Consider the following 16,980-nt stretch of genomic DNA (forward strand, 5'->3'; position numbering starts at 1 on the left):
GTAGAAATGGGTTGTGTTCAAGGCCATGCAATAAATAAGAGCTGATTGGGACAAAATTGAACCAGTTACCATTCATAACTGTTTTAGTCACGCCCATTTCATTGTCCACAAAGGACTTGCCCTCACAGCCATTGTTATGTCAGAAGCTGAAGAGGGTGTTGACGAACCTGAAGAAGTAAATTACAAGGACGGCCCCCAGCCTGGCACTGGCCCGTTCACCACACTGATCCTGGCTCATCCACTGCATGCTTCCACTTCACTGTACCATGTGACAAAACAACATGGAAGAAGATCAACCCAAGTTGCACATACGAGGAGTAGGTTTCTGTCTCCGACGGGATGGCAGTCTGGGGTGAGTGCAATGATGATGATTTCATCAACAAACAGGAGAACTCTACAGGAGGAAGGAGGGATAAGAAACTGATGAACCAGAGGCCAAAGCCCTCCATGAAAGCATGTCTGAATGCATTGCAGGTGCTGGAAAACCTCGCAGATAATGATCACAATACCTCACCAGAATTGTTAGGCAATTAAGAGTTCTTCCAGCATTATGTAATATGAATAACCGGCAAGAAAAAGCCGGCTTCCATCACAGACTACTACTTCAAATGAACAAAGACACTTGGAAAAATTTTACTTGGGAACTTCAAAACAGTGTTACTTGAAATTGTTTATTTTAGTTTAATGTATATGTTTACACAACAAATTTTTGTATGGTAAAATGATAATCCTAAAATGTACAGTATGTTTTATTGAAGGTGTTTGTCATTACTGTGCAGTGTTTATTGTAACCACAATGCCTATGATCACTTTTATTAAACAGTATAGGTGTGCACTCCACTATGTGCTTGTTCCCCTCCATTCTGGTAATCAATGTGCACTTGTAAACATTTTTAATGGTGAGCTGTTAAAGATTAACTTATAGAGCTGATAAGGGGAAACTGCTGTCAAAATGCAAGGCAGGAAATTCTTCCCGCTTATCAACCAAGCCCTGGGAAAGTTTTGTCTTATCAGTAGTATTTTTGTTGCTCTTTTCACCCCTCCTTTATCACTCCCATAAAGATTGGATACTGGCTGTCCTAGTATCCTACAGCAGAATTAATAAAAGAGAGCAGGAGAAAAGCATCAGTAGTGACAAAATAAAAAGCAGGGAAAGGCAGCCCAATACATGGTTTGCGTGTTTATTTTATGTGAGAAATGTCTAAATGTAAATGTTTATAAAAAAAAAAATTGAGAAGTTATTATGTATTAACAATCAACAAGGTGTTCACAATTGGAAGAAGTCACTATTCTCGCATACATAGGGATTAAAAGTGTATGAAAGGCTGGCATTATTACACGGCATGATATGCTGTAAGGTAAAGAACAGTAAAACTCGCTTAAGACGTTCCCGCGTAACACGTTTTCCCGTTTATTAAGTTCAAAAAATTATTCCCTTGACCACTTCCATATATCCCTATGTTAATACAGTAGAACCTCGATGATACGTTCCCGTTTCATACATTTTCCCGTGTCATACGCCGATTAATTTTGGTCCCGCCGAAAGTACTATGTTCACAATGGTTTACTTTCCCGGAACATACACTTATAAAAACATTAATTTCCCGTTTCATACGTTTTTACGAAGCGTAAAAGCCCAAATTTCACAATTTTTTTTGTTATAATCCTCCTGATAAATTACGTTTTAATGCTTTTATTTTGAAAAACGTTCATTGTTTACATTTGCAAACGTAAGAAAATAACTTTATCCCACCATAGATATTGATAGTATCAGGAAGACTGTGCACTTCGCTAGTAGCATCTATGGCCAGCACCAAGCGAGACTAGTGGCGCAAACTAGCAATGATTATGAAAATGGTGCACGCGCTTTACCAAGGCACGGATTTCATATTTTGTGCATTCATTAATCTTTGAACTGAATATACCCGTTTGTTATTGTTTTCTTACGATCGGAGTGTTTTGTATTTTACGTTTCTCAAGTTAAAAATATTATTGAAAATTGTTCTGTTGCATAAAGTTGTTTGTAAAAACAAACAAACAAGCATACATTTCTGATTTTCTTTTTACAATAGCCTAATTTTTTAATTTATAATTTAGGCTTGGTGACTTTTCCTGCCCTCCAAGAAAGGACTTTATAACATTTTGTAAGGCCACTGTTTCTCATGTCAGCATTACTTGATTATGGACTGTATTTTACATTTCTGGTGGTTTTATTATATGTATATATAATTATGAATTCATATCTTTCATATAATGCAATTATTTACACATTATGTATTTAAGTTTAATCTGACATTGGGCTTGTATGCTAGATTGAAAAAAAAAAATTATTTTTGCCATTCCCTTTTCATACACTTTCCCGCATCATACACCATTTTTGTGCCCTCCGTTGAAAAGTGTATGACAGGGGTTCTACTGTATTTCCCTTTCATAACGTTTGTCTTTATATATGCTTCCCGCATATAACGTTCAGCGTTTGTGGGAAAAAAATAAAATAATAACATTTATCTTTAAGCTTTTGAACAATTTTTAAAGTTAATTTTAAAAATTTAAATATTTCCGAACATTTAATACCGTATTGGAAGATGCCATATTTACAGGAATTTTGTACGTTGCTTCAAAAGCTATTTTAATAATTTCACAGTAATCCACTCTTTATTTATGTAAAAACCTTTCAAACAACATAATTATCATAGATTATTCTTTAAAATTCATAGGACAGAGACTCTCTGTCAGAGAGTAATATGGACAAATATTCGCGGTCACGTCACCGAAGTTATTCATGGCCGTATGCTTCACCATGGCAGCTAGCCACTTGTTTTGTTCCGGCAAGCTGCATTCTTTGTTTGCTTTGTTACGTTTAACACACTACTTAATAGTAATACGTAGCTTAAGTGAAATGGAAAGTTAAATGCGGTATAGGCCCCTACATAAATGCAAAAAGGATTTATCAACACAAATTAATTTCTACCAAAATTATTTTTACATTTGTTTAGCCTCCTGAAACTGCAGGTCGCTTTATATTCGGGCCAATACGGTAGTTAATTTGAACAGAACAAGACAGTCGAAAAACCTGCGCGTACGCCACACGCTGTTACTTGTGTGTATTTCGACAAATCATATGCCTGCGTTTGTTTGGACTGAGAGGCTGTTCCACCTGCAGACTATTTTCCCCATTCGTGGCTTAACTGACGAATGAGAAACGCCAACGATCTTCGAAACCTGTGCCGCACGCCACACGACCAATCACCTGCTTGCATTCTAAGGGACTAGAGGCTGTTCTATCAGTACACCAATTTTCCAATTCAAGTCACGTGACGAAAACAAAGTAAACCATATACCGCCAACTATTACTTTCTTTGAATTATTGCGTATATTTTTTAAAACAATAAATGTTAGTTATTGCTTTTTTTTTGCTAGTGTTTTGATAATACTAATTTTAATGTGCTTATTAAATTAAATACAGTTTTAATAATTCAATTTACTGATAAAAATATGTAATTAGTTATTCAGTTATTCTAGAATGCCAATGATAGTAAGTGTATTTTTGTGAGAATACAGTACATGTCATTTGAGTAAAATCGATTTTTATGTTGGAAATTACTTTTCCCTTTTAAGAAGTTTTCCCTGTTATGAAGTTTTAAGCATCCAGTCCCTTGAAAAACTTCTTAACAGGGTTTTACTGTATATATTTTTTAATGTTTGCTACGGGAGAGAGACGGTAGCATACCAAGTTCAAGCATCCAAGACTGGCCGCAGCGTAGAGGAGGGTGGGCGGTGAGGCGATCGAGCGGCTGACTGGCTGTACAGTGGTAGGCTGGTGACATGTTGTGTCAGATGTTTTTTTTTTCTTTGCATTAATAATATTTAATATTGAATGATATTTCATTTATTAAGACCAATTACAATCATATGATACAGGATATAAATTGTTCAAAAAGTAAAACAACCATATTTTTCTTTAGTAAGGGGAAGGAGGTGGGTCATAATGGGCCACCTACGATTTGACGAAGGTAGAAATTTTACCAATGTAAGCCGTGGAACTGTAAGCATACATAAAATTGGGAGTCTAGTATAACTTAACAAGAGACAGAAGTGTATGTGATGGTGATAAGTTTTTAAAATTCACAAGAAAAAAATATTTCCAAGAAAACAAATAGTCAAAACAACCATACCTTGTTTATCCTCTTCATGTTGCTTCTCGAGCTTGGCTATTGCCGTCTGAATTGGGTCATTGCTCAGCTCGTTGAGCATCAACTCTTCCCTTGCAAAATTGTAGTCTATCGTCTGTGCGGGAGTCTGTGGTTCAGAAGTCACGCCTGTAAAAAAAATCAAATATTTCCTACCAGCTATGACTAACCAATTATTATACTATGAACTCCAGGCTGTATTGTATCACATGGCTATGCACTGAGGCTTGGATTTCCAAGGTTACAGTACGTAGGCTCCAAAACATGTGGGCTGACTCAGTGCTCGTAAACTAGAGTTATTATGGGGGTGTGATTAAGCCTATCATGCTCTTTACAAGAGCATTGCCATTAAAAAACAATTTCTGGAAAAAAATTGAGAAAATAATTTTGTAAAACAACCATTTCATCAAATAAATTAACATTTGCAGCTTACGTGAACAAATGCAGGTAACTTAAATTTAAATTAAGAGATAAAATACACTTTCTCCTGGGGCGGACATAACTCTTCCTGTGGGTCTAGCTCATTATCTCCTGTCTTACCAGTGTTACATGTTATGCATAAGTGTGCTAATGTCAGCTGAACCTACTTATGATCTCTGCTCCCAAGTGAATTGTAGATTTTAGTTTTCAATCACTAAAATATGACTATTGTCACTTTGATTTAGTACATAATTTTAATGTGTATTTCAGGCAGACACGAAAAAACATATAACTGCAGGTTTTCTCACAAATGCACACACTTAATGAGTGTCAAAAAAACTAGAGATGGGCCGAAACTCGAAAACTCGAGCCGAGTCGAAGTAGGTAAAGTTGGACTCGACAGTCGAGTTTTTAGTACTTGACAGAACGAGACTCAACTACGTTTTTCTTATAACTCAATATTATTTGCCATGTGCAACGAGCATAAAATTATGTACCACTATTTTACAAACACTTTACAGCATAATCTCGTATTTACATTATCACTGCTTTCTTTAAGTGCGGTTAACTTTACATAATTAAACTGTGTGAAACACTTTAAACATTTATTCCGCTATTTAAGTTTCAGAATCCCTGGAAAAGACACCATTTTCGAACGGCCTGTTGTATGTCATAGATTTCTAACATAGCAAATAAACTACAAATGTAAAACATTTTGTCTGGAATTCACACCTACAGTGTTCATCACTGTTCGACATTAACAGGAAATTGTGGTGCCATGTATCTTCGTATCTTTGAATATCTACAACAAAAAATTATTTATTTCACACGCAATTTAATTCTTTTTTTTTTTGTAAAGAAATTCTTGATGTGACATCTTTAAGCTGTAGCTTACTAGCTATCCAAACCAAGCTTAAACATAAGTTTAACCATACTTTTAGTCAGCAGTCAGGATGAAATCCATTTTTAATAGCTTGTTGCAAGAAAATAAGTTATTTTAAAGTTAAAATTATAATTTACTTCATTAGTCACGTGTTTCCAAACAAATAATACCACGGAAGGGCATCTTCAACATCTAATTGCTGTATAAAACAAAGTATAAACATAGAGTGATGATTAAGATTGTAGATTTAGCTAAATTTGTGCGTTAAGTACATTTTCAGGGGCTTCTAACAGCAAAACTAATGGAATTCTTATTGAAAAGTGACATTTGTTTGGAAGTGTTATGAATAAAACAATACATTTTACCTGCAGACCTCTAATTGTGGCCAAAGGAAAGTGAAACCAAAGAACTACGCTTATCATATAGAAAGCAACCTGCGCAAAGTTCAAGTTCAGTTACCTGTTGCAAGAAAATACAAAGTTTTACTGTAAAAAATGTCAAATTATTATGTTTGTTGTATAAATTAGGGGGAAAATTTTTACCACAGATAAGAATATTTAACATCTCGTTATCGCAAAAATTTATTATTTTGTCAACGAGTTGTACAGGAATTTTATTATTTATTAATTTTTTGTTACATGGCTACAAATAGTTGAGATAACTTTTTAATTTAGACATTACCTTACCCAGGACTTAAGCCCAGAAACCCTCTCAATAAAACAACAAAAGTCTGCGTACACCCAGCTGTGCTACAGAGGTCAGTGTTTCAGAAGCTTTTTGATCAAACTTTAGCAAATATTGTTAAATGAGTCATTTTATAAATTACAACAAACCACTAATAATGGTCTCAAACTGAGTGCATCACTGAATAAGAAAATTGATATAATAATTAGCTATTTTATACTGGTTTATCACTATAAATAAGATACTTACATGCTGACTTAGGACAGTTAACTCTAAAAAAATGATGGTTTCCCCAAAGTATTCTGTCACCATGATGTAACTGTGTTCTTTCTGTAACTGGCTGGCCATTGACATATGAACGAGCATTTGAAAGTGGTTCCATGATGAGTCCTCCATCTTCAATCATGATGATGCAATGCTCTGGTTGAATACCTAATCCTGACAACTGGATATCTTGTTCTGATGTAGCACCTCTACTGCCAATCAATGTTCGCTCCTGCAAAATCATCACAATTATTAAAATTCAGTGGCAGAATATGTCGTCTCACATCAACAGAATGACAAAACCATCATAATACGTAGTCCATTTGTGGAAATGTATCACGTTTTATTTGCTAAACCATCATTACGGGGCATTCAGATTAGTTCGAACATTTCTCAACCAAAGCCTTTAAAAACTGAGGGATGCACAAAGATTAATGAAAATTTTAACAATGCTTTCAGTAACACATCCAGCATGATAAGACTTCTATCTTACTGATAGAGCAGGAAAATAACTGATGATTTAAAGTGGTTTAATATACACTTGTCAAAATAATTAAGAGAATCAGACAAAATAATCAGAGGATTAATACCAGATCCTTTAGAGAAACTAGTTATAGTATGATATTCTGACAGATAGAGAAGGATATGCTCGTTATTGAAATGAGATGGGATGTGGCATCAGTGGGACAGCACACAAAACAATCACAAAGATTACATCAACAGTCATCTATTATGGTGTGTGGTCTCCCCGACAGCCTATACACCAATCTCTCACTTAGCAAGTCTTCAAATTGTGCGAATTAATTTGGTGCAAGGTAATTTTACTGCCCCAGTCTTGAATAGCACGTCTATAAATTTTAGTTGGCATGAAACCGCCACAAGCAAAAAAAAAACTTGGGCAAGACGCCATGAAGTTTGCTCCAACTCGGTAAACACCGTGGCATAAGGTTAGCTATACGAGGGGAGAAGAGATGCGCATGCAGGTCTGACTAAGCTATCAACTGTTGTAGAAACATCAGCTATGGCAAGTTCAGTTGCGGCTATTGAGTGCAAAGTACCAAATGTTTTTACGTCTACGTGTATGCTGCCGGGCTGTACCGTTGTCGCCCGACCACATACTAGGCTGTCACAAACTTCTGTCTAGCCAGTGGCAGGGAACTCACACGCACAAATACAAAGCAACGTCTGCCCATTCGTCTGTCAGTAACTGCACGTGTGCAAGCACCTGCAGTTGGAATCATATTGGAATCATGGCTTCCAAGTGAGAGCGTAATGCATCGTGTTCAAGTATTTGAGATAAAACTAGAAGTATAACGGCGTGCAGAATGTTTAGTTGGTCGCGCTTTAGTTTTAATCAAGTCAACTGTGTGCACAATTGTACAAAAAAGGACTCTATCAAACGTTTAAATAAGTTTGATGCTGTTGGTTGTACTAACGGGAACATATTTGACATTAGATACCGGAACAGGAATGAACAGATGATTCACATGAAAAAGGTTGTTAAATTAATGGTGCAATGAAAAAAAATTACAGGCCTGACAGGATTGTGAACCAAGCCGTGATACGCCAATAAGCAATTTATTTTTTAAAAATTAAAATGTAAATATCCTGACAGTAATATTGGCTTCACTGCCAGTAAAGGATGGTTTGGAAAGTTCTTGGAAAGATACGCGATGTGAGTTGAAGGTCACGCCCAGGCGGACAAGCCAACCAGCCGACTGACAATAAGTATATAACCACCTATCTTCCTTTACGCGGTGTCGTATTTATCATACAAAGTATTTGATGGTAGGCTTATAAAGATAAATGGTGTGATATATTTATCATTGAGTATTATTCTACGCATTTATATTACATAAAGAATATTTCCCTACACATTTTGAAACACGGTAAGTAAATTAGCTTTGCTATTTCTGGAGAGTAATGCTTCAGAATATATGACTTTGAATAACACAAACATTTTTAGGAACGCATTAGTCGTGCTGAGTGAGGGATTGGTGTACTGAGTGGCAAAGACCTAATAAGGTGAGCTTTTGGGGAATGAGTTTCTACTCTGCCATAAGGGCACTAACCAGCTCTGCACAAGTTGTGGGAGGTGCTTGCTGGACCAGCTGCAATACAGAGTCCAAAAATTTGTCCCAGATGTGCTCAATTGGATTTCAGTCTGGAGAGACCGTTGGCTCGTCCAGCACGTCGGATCCCCTAATTATTCTGACCAGTGTAGTTTATGTTTATACACAAAGTAAAAAATAATGGCTTTTGTTTTGTACAATTTTCAACAAATAATTCATGGATTGCAAATCTTAGGCTAGTTGGGGACAAGCATAGGTGAGGTATTTCATTATAAATACAACCACTATTTACGAGTCTGAATAAATAAAATAATTGTACAGACAGACACTTTGAACATGACCTACAAAAAACAAAAAAAAAAAAAAAAAGGGCTGTTGAAATAGTTATATACACCTTTTAAATCTGCCAAGAACACTTTGTGACTGGCTCGTTTCAAGGCCGTATCAAATACAATGTTAACATAAATCCGCATGCATAAAGTAGGAAAAGATTTCTGCTTGTTTGACTAAATACGACCATAGTTCCTACCAAGATTATGGTTGTCTTAATAACTGAACACAAATTCCTTCTTCTGGTGGATGCTGTTAAAATAATTTTTATTTTAAAATACTTTTATTACCAATTAATTACAATACTACAACTATAAAATGGTAGATAACTTTTCAACATGGTTTTCAGGTAAAATCACACGCATGGCTGAAGTAGACATACCCGCCTGAAAAGGCCTGATATGACTGGCATTTAAGCCCAATGCAAAATACAAAGTTTTTAATGTTTGCTTCATGACATGCAACACAGGTAAAGAATTTAAATATATAGATGGGAAGTTGTTATTCTGCATCGGCACTACTTAGGCCCACATGTAATCTCCAAAATGTTATAACTTTAAACAACAAACAAACCTATTACATTATTACTACAAGTGAATGTATGTTTAGTTTCACCATAAAATGCCAGTGTTACTAATAAACCCCAACTGAAAAAAAATTCTTACTACAAATGTGATTTTACAGCACCGCCATGTTGAAGTGAGGCAGATTTTATGCTGGAACCCACACCTTAAGTTTGATATGTCAACATTCAGCATTTTCATGGCCAAATAACCATTACTTCACACAGACATTTTCAAACATGTTATTGAAGGATATTTTGAGTTATAAGAAGACTAAGGATAAGTATTTTCTAACAAAAGTGTTTAACGTAACATTCCACTAACATTTAACTACCAATTAAAACGTACTTACTTTAAGATAATACACTAAGAGTTCATTAAGGGACGGATCTGCATTCAGATTTACTAAATAATACTTGTTCTTCTCGACCTTAATGCCGGAAGCCTGTACACTAATACCCATCTTCTCCAATGCCTGCTGCCTTTCTTGCTGCAAACGTTCTGCAACATTTCAGAAAAAATTATTTCATGTTGTCAAAAATAAATAGAATTTAATCAAGATATGTCATGTTCATTAAAGGAAGAAGTTACACTGACACTATGTTTTAAAACAAAATGTTTGTAAAGCTCTTTACGCAAAATTCTTACAAAATCCATGTAGTTGTACAAATGTATATTACCATGGCTTCACATTCATCATATCATTTACACCAGAATATGCCTTAAAGACACTTGTTTAATTTTTTTTTTTATTTCCTCAACTTCACTGGCATCTGGACTTCATCTAAAATTCTCATACAGTTGGGTGCCCTGTGGAAAAATATTGGCTGCCCTGTAGAAATGTATTGGCTGCCCAGTGGAGAAATATTTGATGACCTGTGGAGAATTATTGGCTGTCCTGTGGAAAAGTATTGCTGCCCTGTAGAGAAGTAATGGCTGCCCTGTGGAGAAGTAATGGCTGCCTTGTGGGAAAGTATTTGTTCCTCAATTGAGAAGTATTGGCTACCCAGTGGAAAAGTATTGGTTGCTCAGTTGAGAAGTATTGCTTGCCCTGTGGGGAAGTATTGCTTGCCCTGTGGGGAAGTAATGGCTGCCCTGTGAGGAAGTATTGGCTGCCGAGTGGCGCAGTAGTGACTGCCTGGCAAGAGAAGTGTTTGGCTGATAGGCACAAATTCTAAGATGACTTTCACAATCATCCAACAGTGCAGCTGAATTCCATTTTCCTGAAATCAGGATGGTGCAAGCCAACCCGTCTTTTGTGCCCAACCCTTCATGTGCACTCTTTTTGCTCACAAGTTCAGTTCCAGCTGCAGCAATCTGCACTGTCAGACTTGTGGGGAATGACCACATCCACCTCCAAGCAGGTAAATGACAGCTAGCTCAGCCATTAAATGCTGTATTTTAGCTATGACTAGCTCCACTACACTGGATATTAACAGCTTGGCCCAAGGCTCATATGTGAATTGATTGTGATGAATAACACTTATGGTTATTCTCGTTTACATGCAAAGCTTTATCGCACAGAAGTAGTGGGTGACATCTTTCCAAAATAACTTACAACTAAGTATCTTACCAACCATAAATCTGTAACAATATCAGAACTGTACAAAGTGTGCTTCAAAGCCATTATTACTTTACTAAATAAAACTAAATAGCATACATGCATACCTAAAAATTTGTACACACAATCAGGGACTGGAAGTAACGCGCTACTAATAACGACGTTATTTGTAACAGTTACTTTTTATGGTAACGATCGTGGTAACGCAATATATTAAGTTTTCAGTAACTGTAACTGAATTACATTTTTCTGCCTTAAAGTAACGATAATTGTTGTTACTTCTTGCGTTACATTTTTTTTAATGTATTTCTTATTGAACGAACAACGATTTGTTAATTTTTTCAAACCCAGAACGAAAATCCCGACAAGCATATTATTTGCGAAGGTATTGCTTGTACTTGTAAAACTGCTGTTGGCTAGCCTGCGCTCGTATTTTGATTGTAATTTATTTAATATTTGCGACATGCGGGTTTACTGCTGTGCTGTTTAATTAATTAACCTACCTGTGCACATGCGCAAAAGCAATGACAGAATCTAATGAAGCGAGAAGCCGAGAAAGCAGTCCAGAATTTTCGTTGCCGTGGCCTTCATATTCTAATTTTTTTTGAAGTTCGGTCGAGTGATAAAAATAACCTTATTGTGAAGTGCTTATGTGGTTCTACGAACAATTTTGTAGTGTGAACTAATTACTCAATGTAATTTAAGACCTATTTAAAAATTTTCAGTTTAAATAAACATATATCTTTACTAAACACAATATGTTTTATTAGCTTTTAACTATAACAATATTATGTATCACATTTTTAGTTTTTCACAAAGTAACTGTTAAAGTAACTTACAGTTACTTTTCTCAGAACTGTAACTGTAACTGGTTTATTTTCAGTAGTGTAACTTGTAGTTGTAACAGGGTTACATTTCCAATGGAGTATTTGTAACTGTAACCGAGTTACTTTTTAAAAGAAACTTTCCGGTCCCTGCACACAATATACAGTAAAATAAAGTCAAACTCCTTAATTAAGTTCAAGATACCAGAATAATATATTGTAAAATGCAGGAAAGAGTAACAAAAAGGGAGTTTCTATTACATTCAAATTTATCTGGGACCATTCGAAAGACATGTCAAATCTAAAAAATTATAAATCTGAAAAAAGAGGGTGTGGGGTTACAAATATCCATTATTATATCTGTATTATTAACCAATTAGCAACATTATTTTTTACTTACCAGTTTTTTCTAATTTTTCTTCCCAAGTTTGAGACATCTCACGCATCAACTTCTCACTCTCTGTCAACTTTTCATGTAGATCCACACTGGTCTGCTAAAAAGGAAAGACTTCATGATAAAAATATAGCAAAGAGACTGACATAATGTCAGTGAAATTCTGTTGCATTACAGCAACAAATGTATGTTATTTTACTAAACAAAAAAACTTTTAACATCTTTAACTAGACAAAATATTCTGCAAACGACGTAGTTGAAAATTTATCCAGAATTAAGAGTAAAGGTAATTTACTTGTAATTGTAATTAAGTACATTTGAAAATAAATAATTAATATTTTTATCAATGGTATTTCTACAACAGTAATTGTAATAGAGCCCAGTTACAACTTTTCCAAACATTAGTTAGTGGTTAACTAGTAGTATTACTTACCTCTTTGTAGCCTTCGGATCCCTGGATGCAATCAAGGACATGAAAAAAAAAAAAAAAAACAATTCAAATACTCTATAATATTTTGAACATTAAATTCTACATACCAATCATGTGAAATATTAATAACTTAGTTTACAAAATAATTTTACTTAAACATTACTTTTCATTAGTGTGACATATAAACACCCCTGTTTGCTAATATGGTGGCAACTAATGAGCTCAACTAACTTTAAGGAAAGATACAACCTGTTATTTATTTTGGATTCCCCAGAAAATTTTAAGCAACATTACATACACAACCTTCTAAAGAATTATTTCATAAATACAAACAATACCACGTGATTCTAAAGCATTATCTAGATAGAAAACACTTGTTGAAAATTGGCTACCTCTCGAAGATTTCAACAGAACTAGCAATGCAGTGCATAAACATATGCACAGGATCTTGCATGTGCTGCTGCTCACACTTGGGCAAAACTACAACTATCTAAAACAAAGCATTACTCATTCTTGTCCATGGCTTAGTAGTACTGGGTGTTAACCTGCGGTCATCATACTAAGCCACGCTTGATTTTTTTTTGGATCTACCTCAAAATTTGCTGCCTCTGTTGAATGTACGAGTGGATAAACCAATTTTAGCTTAATATCTCATCAACACTGAGCTCATAAAAGACGATTAGGTAATGAGATGAGAATAGAGCATGGACGGAATGACTGGGTAGGAAAACAGTAGAACCTCAAAAAAGCCCCCCAGTCTCTCCCCGCATTCACTGCAAGGTTAAACACGTTTCACACTTGTAAGGAATAGGAATGGAACCCAGGTACCCTTGGTGATCTGACCGCTCTGCCACTGTGACTGCTGCACAATGCCTAGTGTTATCAGGGACCTCCATACCAATGTTACACAATAAACAACACCGAAGAGCCATGCCCCAACAGGAAAATAAACCCCATCAGCTATCTAAACACATCACTTCAATCTGCAATCCCAAAGTATTTGAATTTTTACTTTGAAAAGAATATTATTGAAAAAATAATTTATTTATTTTCAATCTCTAAATTAATAATTAACAACACCTAAAATCATATTGCAAGAAAAATTTTAAAAACATAAATATCCTCACCGTAGCATGCTTTAGCATTTCCTTCAATGCTTCTACTTCTTGACGTAGTTCGCGTATAATACGTGCGTTTGGATCTTCATTCACAACTGCATGATTGACAATACGTTTTGCACGATCTGCATAACGCAGTGTAGATAATGTTTCTTCATAGTTATCGGCAGCAGGTGAAATGGTGGCTACCATAACAGTTTTGCTATTGCCTCCTAAATTATCCTGTCATTAACAAAGTACATTAATTAAAAATTACTATCTGAAATTCTGTTACTAAAACACAAAAAATTTCATAAAAACACTTTGTAAACCTGGAATAGTGAAAAAGTCCAGAATAATTGGAATACAAAAATACATGGAGGAGAATAACTTTCAACTTAACAAAGATCAGACTCTTCAATAAATTCTTAATTAGCATTCCAATGCAAGCATAGGCACTATGTCAGCATACTGTTCACTTATAAGGCTACTCAACTGAACCACTATATTGCCATCAAGTACAGGTGTGTTAGCAAGACAAGGAAAAACAGTTGGTGCACAGTAAAACACAGTTATACCCCACTTATGTACAAATTACCCGATATGGAAACAGGGTGCATTCATTAACTTGGATATCAAGGCACACTATGTCAAAGTTGGAAGCCATGTGTTTTGTTGTGAAATGAAACACGTGTTCTTGAAGTGTGTACAAAGTGAAGCTCCAAACTAGTCAGCCTGATTATTAAGTCTGTTGATTCCCAATCTACGATTACGGGTAAAAACACACAGCCTGAGAAGGTGATTAGAAAGATGGTTTACCTAAATAACAATTTTGGAGCAGATAATTCCAACTCCTTGATTATGTAGTCACAAAACCAAATTCATATTATATAATTTAATTTAACAAATTATTTGTTGGTTAATGAGTACCTCGTAGTGAATATGAAACTGGTGGGGGTGAAACATACAGTGTATTAAAAAAAGCACCAATCATGTTAATCTAATTTCCTACCAGACAAAAGTGTACCTAGGACTCTTTTCGAATCAGTGTCTAAGGGAAGAGGGCAAGGGAAAACAAGGCTACAAAAAAGGAGCACTACAGACATAGGACATAGAGCTTTCTAGGCTCAGATAATATCAGCACCTGCCAGAGAACTTATTTTAAAGTGTTGAATAGTACCAGATATTTCCATGGAGTCTCCCAGATTTTTCCAAAATTTAAATGCTCTTGTTTGTGTTACTCAACTGTTTTCACTCTATGCTTGTAGTACAGTGCTAAGATGTCCATTCCATATTGAGAACATTCACTAACTTACCAAATCATATATTTTAATATCAAGTAAAATTTTAAAAATTAATCAAGTGTAAAATATGTGATGTGATTTGATTAGAGTGAAGTGGGACCTTCATTAAAGTGGACTTTTTACATATATTATAACTTTAGTTTGTATGCATTATAATCACTGGTGATGTCTTAACTTACAAACTTGGCCCGAGTATATGAATCCTCTTATATGTAGGGAAATAAGTAAGAAACATAACTAACCAATACATTTCAGATGATATATCAACCCTGTGTCATTTACTAGACTTACAAGGGGAGGGCACGACTTGAGAAATTCACTTCGGGATGAAACTCTGTGCATTAATAGTATACTTTTAGGGTGTTCACCCCTTAAAATAATTAAGTGCACTGCCCCTGACCCGCCAACTCTGAGAAAAAAGCCTTTGAAGATTTAAGCACAATTTATATACTATTAAGTTTCACTGTGGCCAACATCGCAGCGGCCTAGGTGGCAACGTACTTGCTTGCGGCCCAGACACACTGGTTGTGATTTTCACTGATAGTAACTTTTTTTAATTAATTTTTTTTAGTAAATCTACTTTTTACAAATATTAATTTAAATATAAATTATTTTATTTTATATATTAAAAAAAATGTTTATTAGATATTACATACTTGAAATTTAAATTACAGTAATAATTCACTCTTTCAAATATAATATAATATAATATAATAATGGGTATAATAATAATAGTTATAAATAAATGTATTAAAAGTTTTAAATTATTTATTTTAAACAGTTACAAAATATTTGGTTGAAACCAATTTGGCCTGACGTGAGTAGTTGCGTTTCTATCAGTTTCTATTGAATAGGATAATAGGGTAACTTATTTTGCTTACGCCATTATTTCATATAATTTTCCTACAGTTATATCATTTTTATTTCTCTGCAAACTCTGAACAAACGTGCCAGTTTATTCTTGAATGAATGAATGTTTTCCAACAGATCTACTTCATTATTGTTCATATATTATTAATCTTTTATTAATTGTGCAAGATGCCAAAAAATTGTTTGTTTCCAACATTTTTATGATTATTAACATACAGGTTCTTGTTTGTAAAACAAAATATATGAATTATTTATAAATAATCTAAATTTAATTAATATAAACACTATTTAATACTATTATTATACACCTTATTATAATTTAATTAATTAATATCAAGTAATATTTAAAAAATAATTTTTTAAATACATAAAATAATATTTGTGAATGACAGATTTATTTTTAAAAAATTTTAATTATTACAAAAAGTGACCATCATCGAGAATAGAAACCCAAGCGTCTGAGCCACTGCACCGTTGGCCAGAGTGAAACTTAACTATAGTATATAAAATGAGCTAAATTCAAAGGCTTTTTTCTTGAAATTGGGGTGAACACACTTAAGGTATACTTCTAATACATCGAGTCTCATCCCAAAGTGAAATTCCCAAGTTGTGCCCTCCCCTTGTTAGATTTGTACCAACAAAGAGAAAAAATTTGGACTTACGAATTAATTTTACTATCTAAGAATGTCTTGTTTGGGCTTTTTGATTTCAATTTGGATATTCAAATTCCTGACTAAAATAAGACCATAAAATGTGGCAGACTATTTATCTCTAGCTGTCAACATGTAACTCTTGCTGGTGGTATCCTTAAATTAATATTGCACATGTTTTTCCTTTCATTTGTAGCATAGCAGAACCCCACCCTCCCAGCTTTAATCAGTATTTTTGCAACATGTTTGAGGGCACTATATTTTTGTACCTACGATAAAATGCGGATATAAAGGTTCAAGCTCACGGGGCCCTAGTTTGATAAAATATGTATTTCGTTTGTAAATATTTTAAATAATTTTTTGGAAGAATCTTATATTTTATTTGTATTAATCATTTTAGATCCTTCATTACTTGTTTTCAGTCTAGTGACAAATTGACAATTT

General features: G+C 34.5%; 1 protein-coding gene across 14 annotated transcripts in view; it reads right to left on the bottom strand.

Annotated features, from left to right (window-relative positions):
- Positions 1 to 16,980, bottom strand: part of LOC134529594 (kinesin-like protein KIF13A) — a 150,550-nt gene that overhangs the window by 94,815 nt on the left and 38,755 nt on the right. For 13 of the 14 annotated variants that reach the window (XM_063363859.1, XM_063363860.1, XM_063363858.1 and 10 more), the window contains exons 8-13: positions 13,743 to 13,955; positions 12,619 to 12,639; positions 12,192 to 12,285; positions 9,759 to 9,907; positions 6,427 to 6,673; positions 4,176 to 4,319 (exon numbers count right to left, since the gene is read on the bottom strand). In XM_063363859.1, the coding sequence (XP_063219929.1) occupies positions 4,176 to 4,319; positions 6,427 to 6,673; positions 9,759 to 9,907; positions 12,192 to 12,285; positions 12,619 to 12,639; positions 13,743 to 13,955 (868 nt within the window). The remainder of the gene's footprint in view (positions 1 to 4,175; positions 4,320 to 6,426; positions 6,674 to 9,758; positions 9,908 to 12,191; positions 12,286 to 12,618; positions 12,640 to 13,742; positions 13,956 to 16,980) is intronic. The other variant, XM_063363850.1, reaches the window with a different exon arrangement.

The sequence above is a fragment of the Bacillus rossius genome, chromosome 2 (assembly GCF_032445375.1).
Source record: "Bacillus rossius redtenbacheri isolate Brsri chromosome 2, Brsri_v3, whole genome shotgun sequence".
NCBI classification, from domain to species: Eukaryota; Metazoa; Arthropoda; class Insecta; order Phasmatodea; family Bacillidae; genus Bacillus; species Bacillus rossius.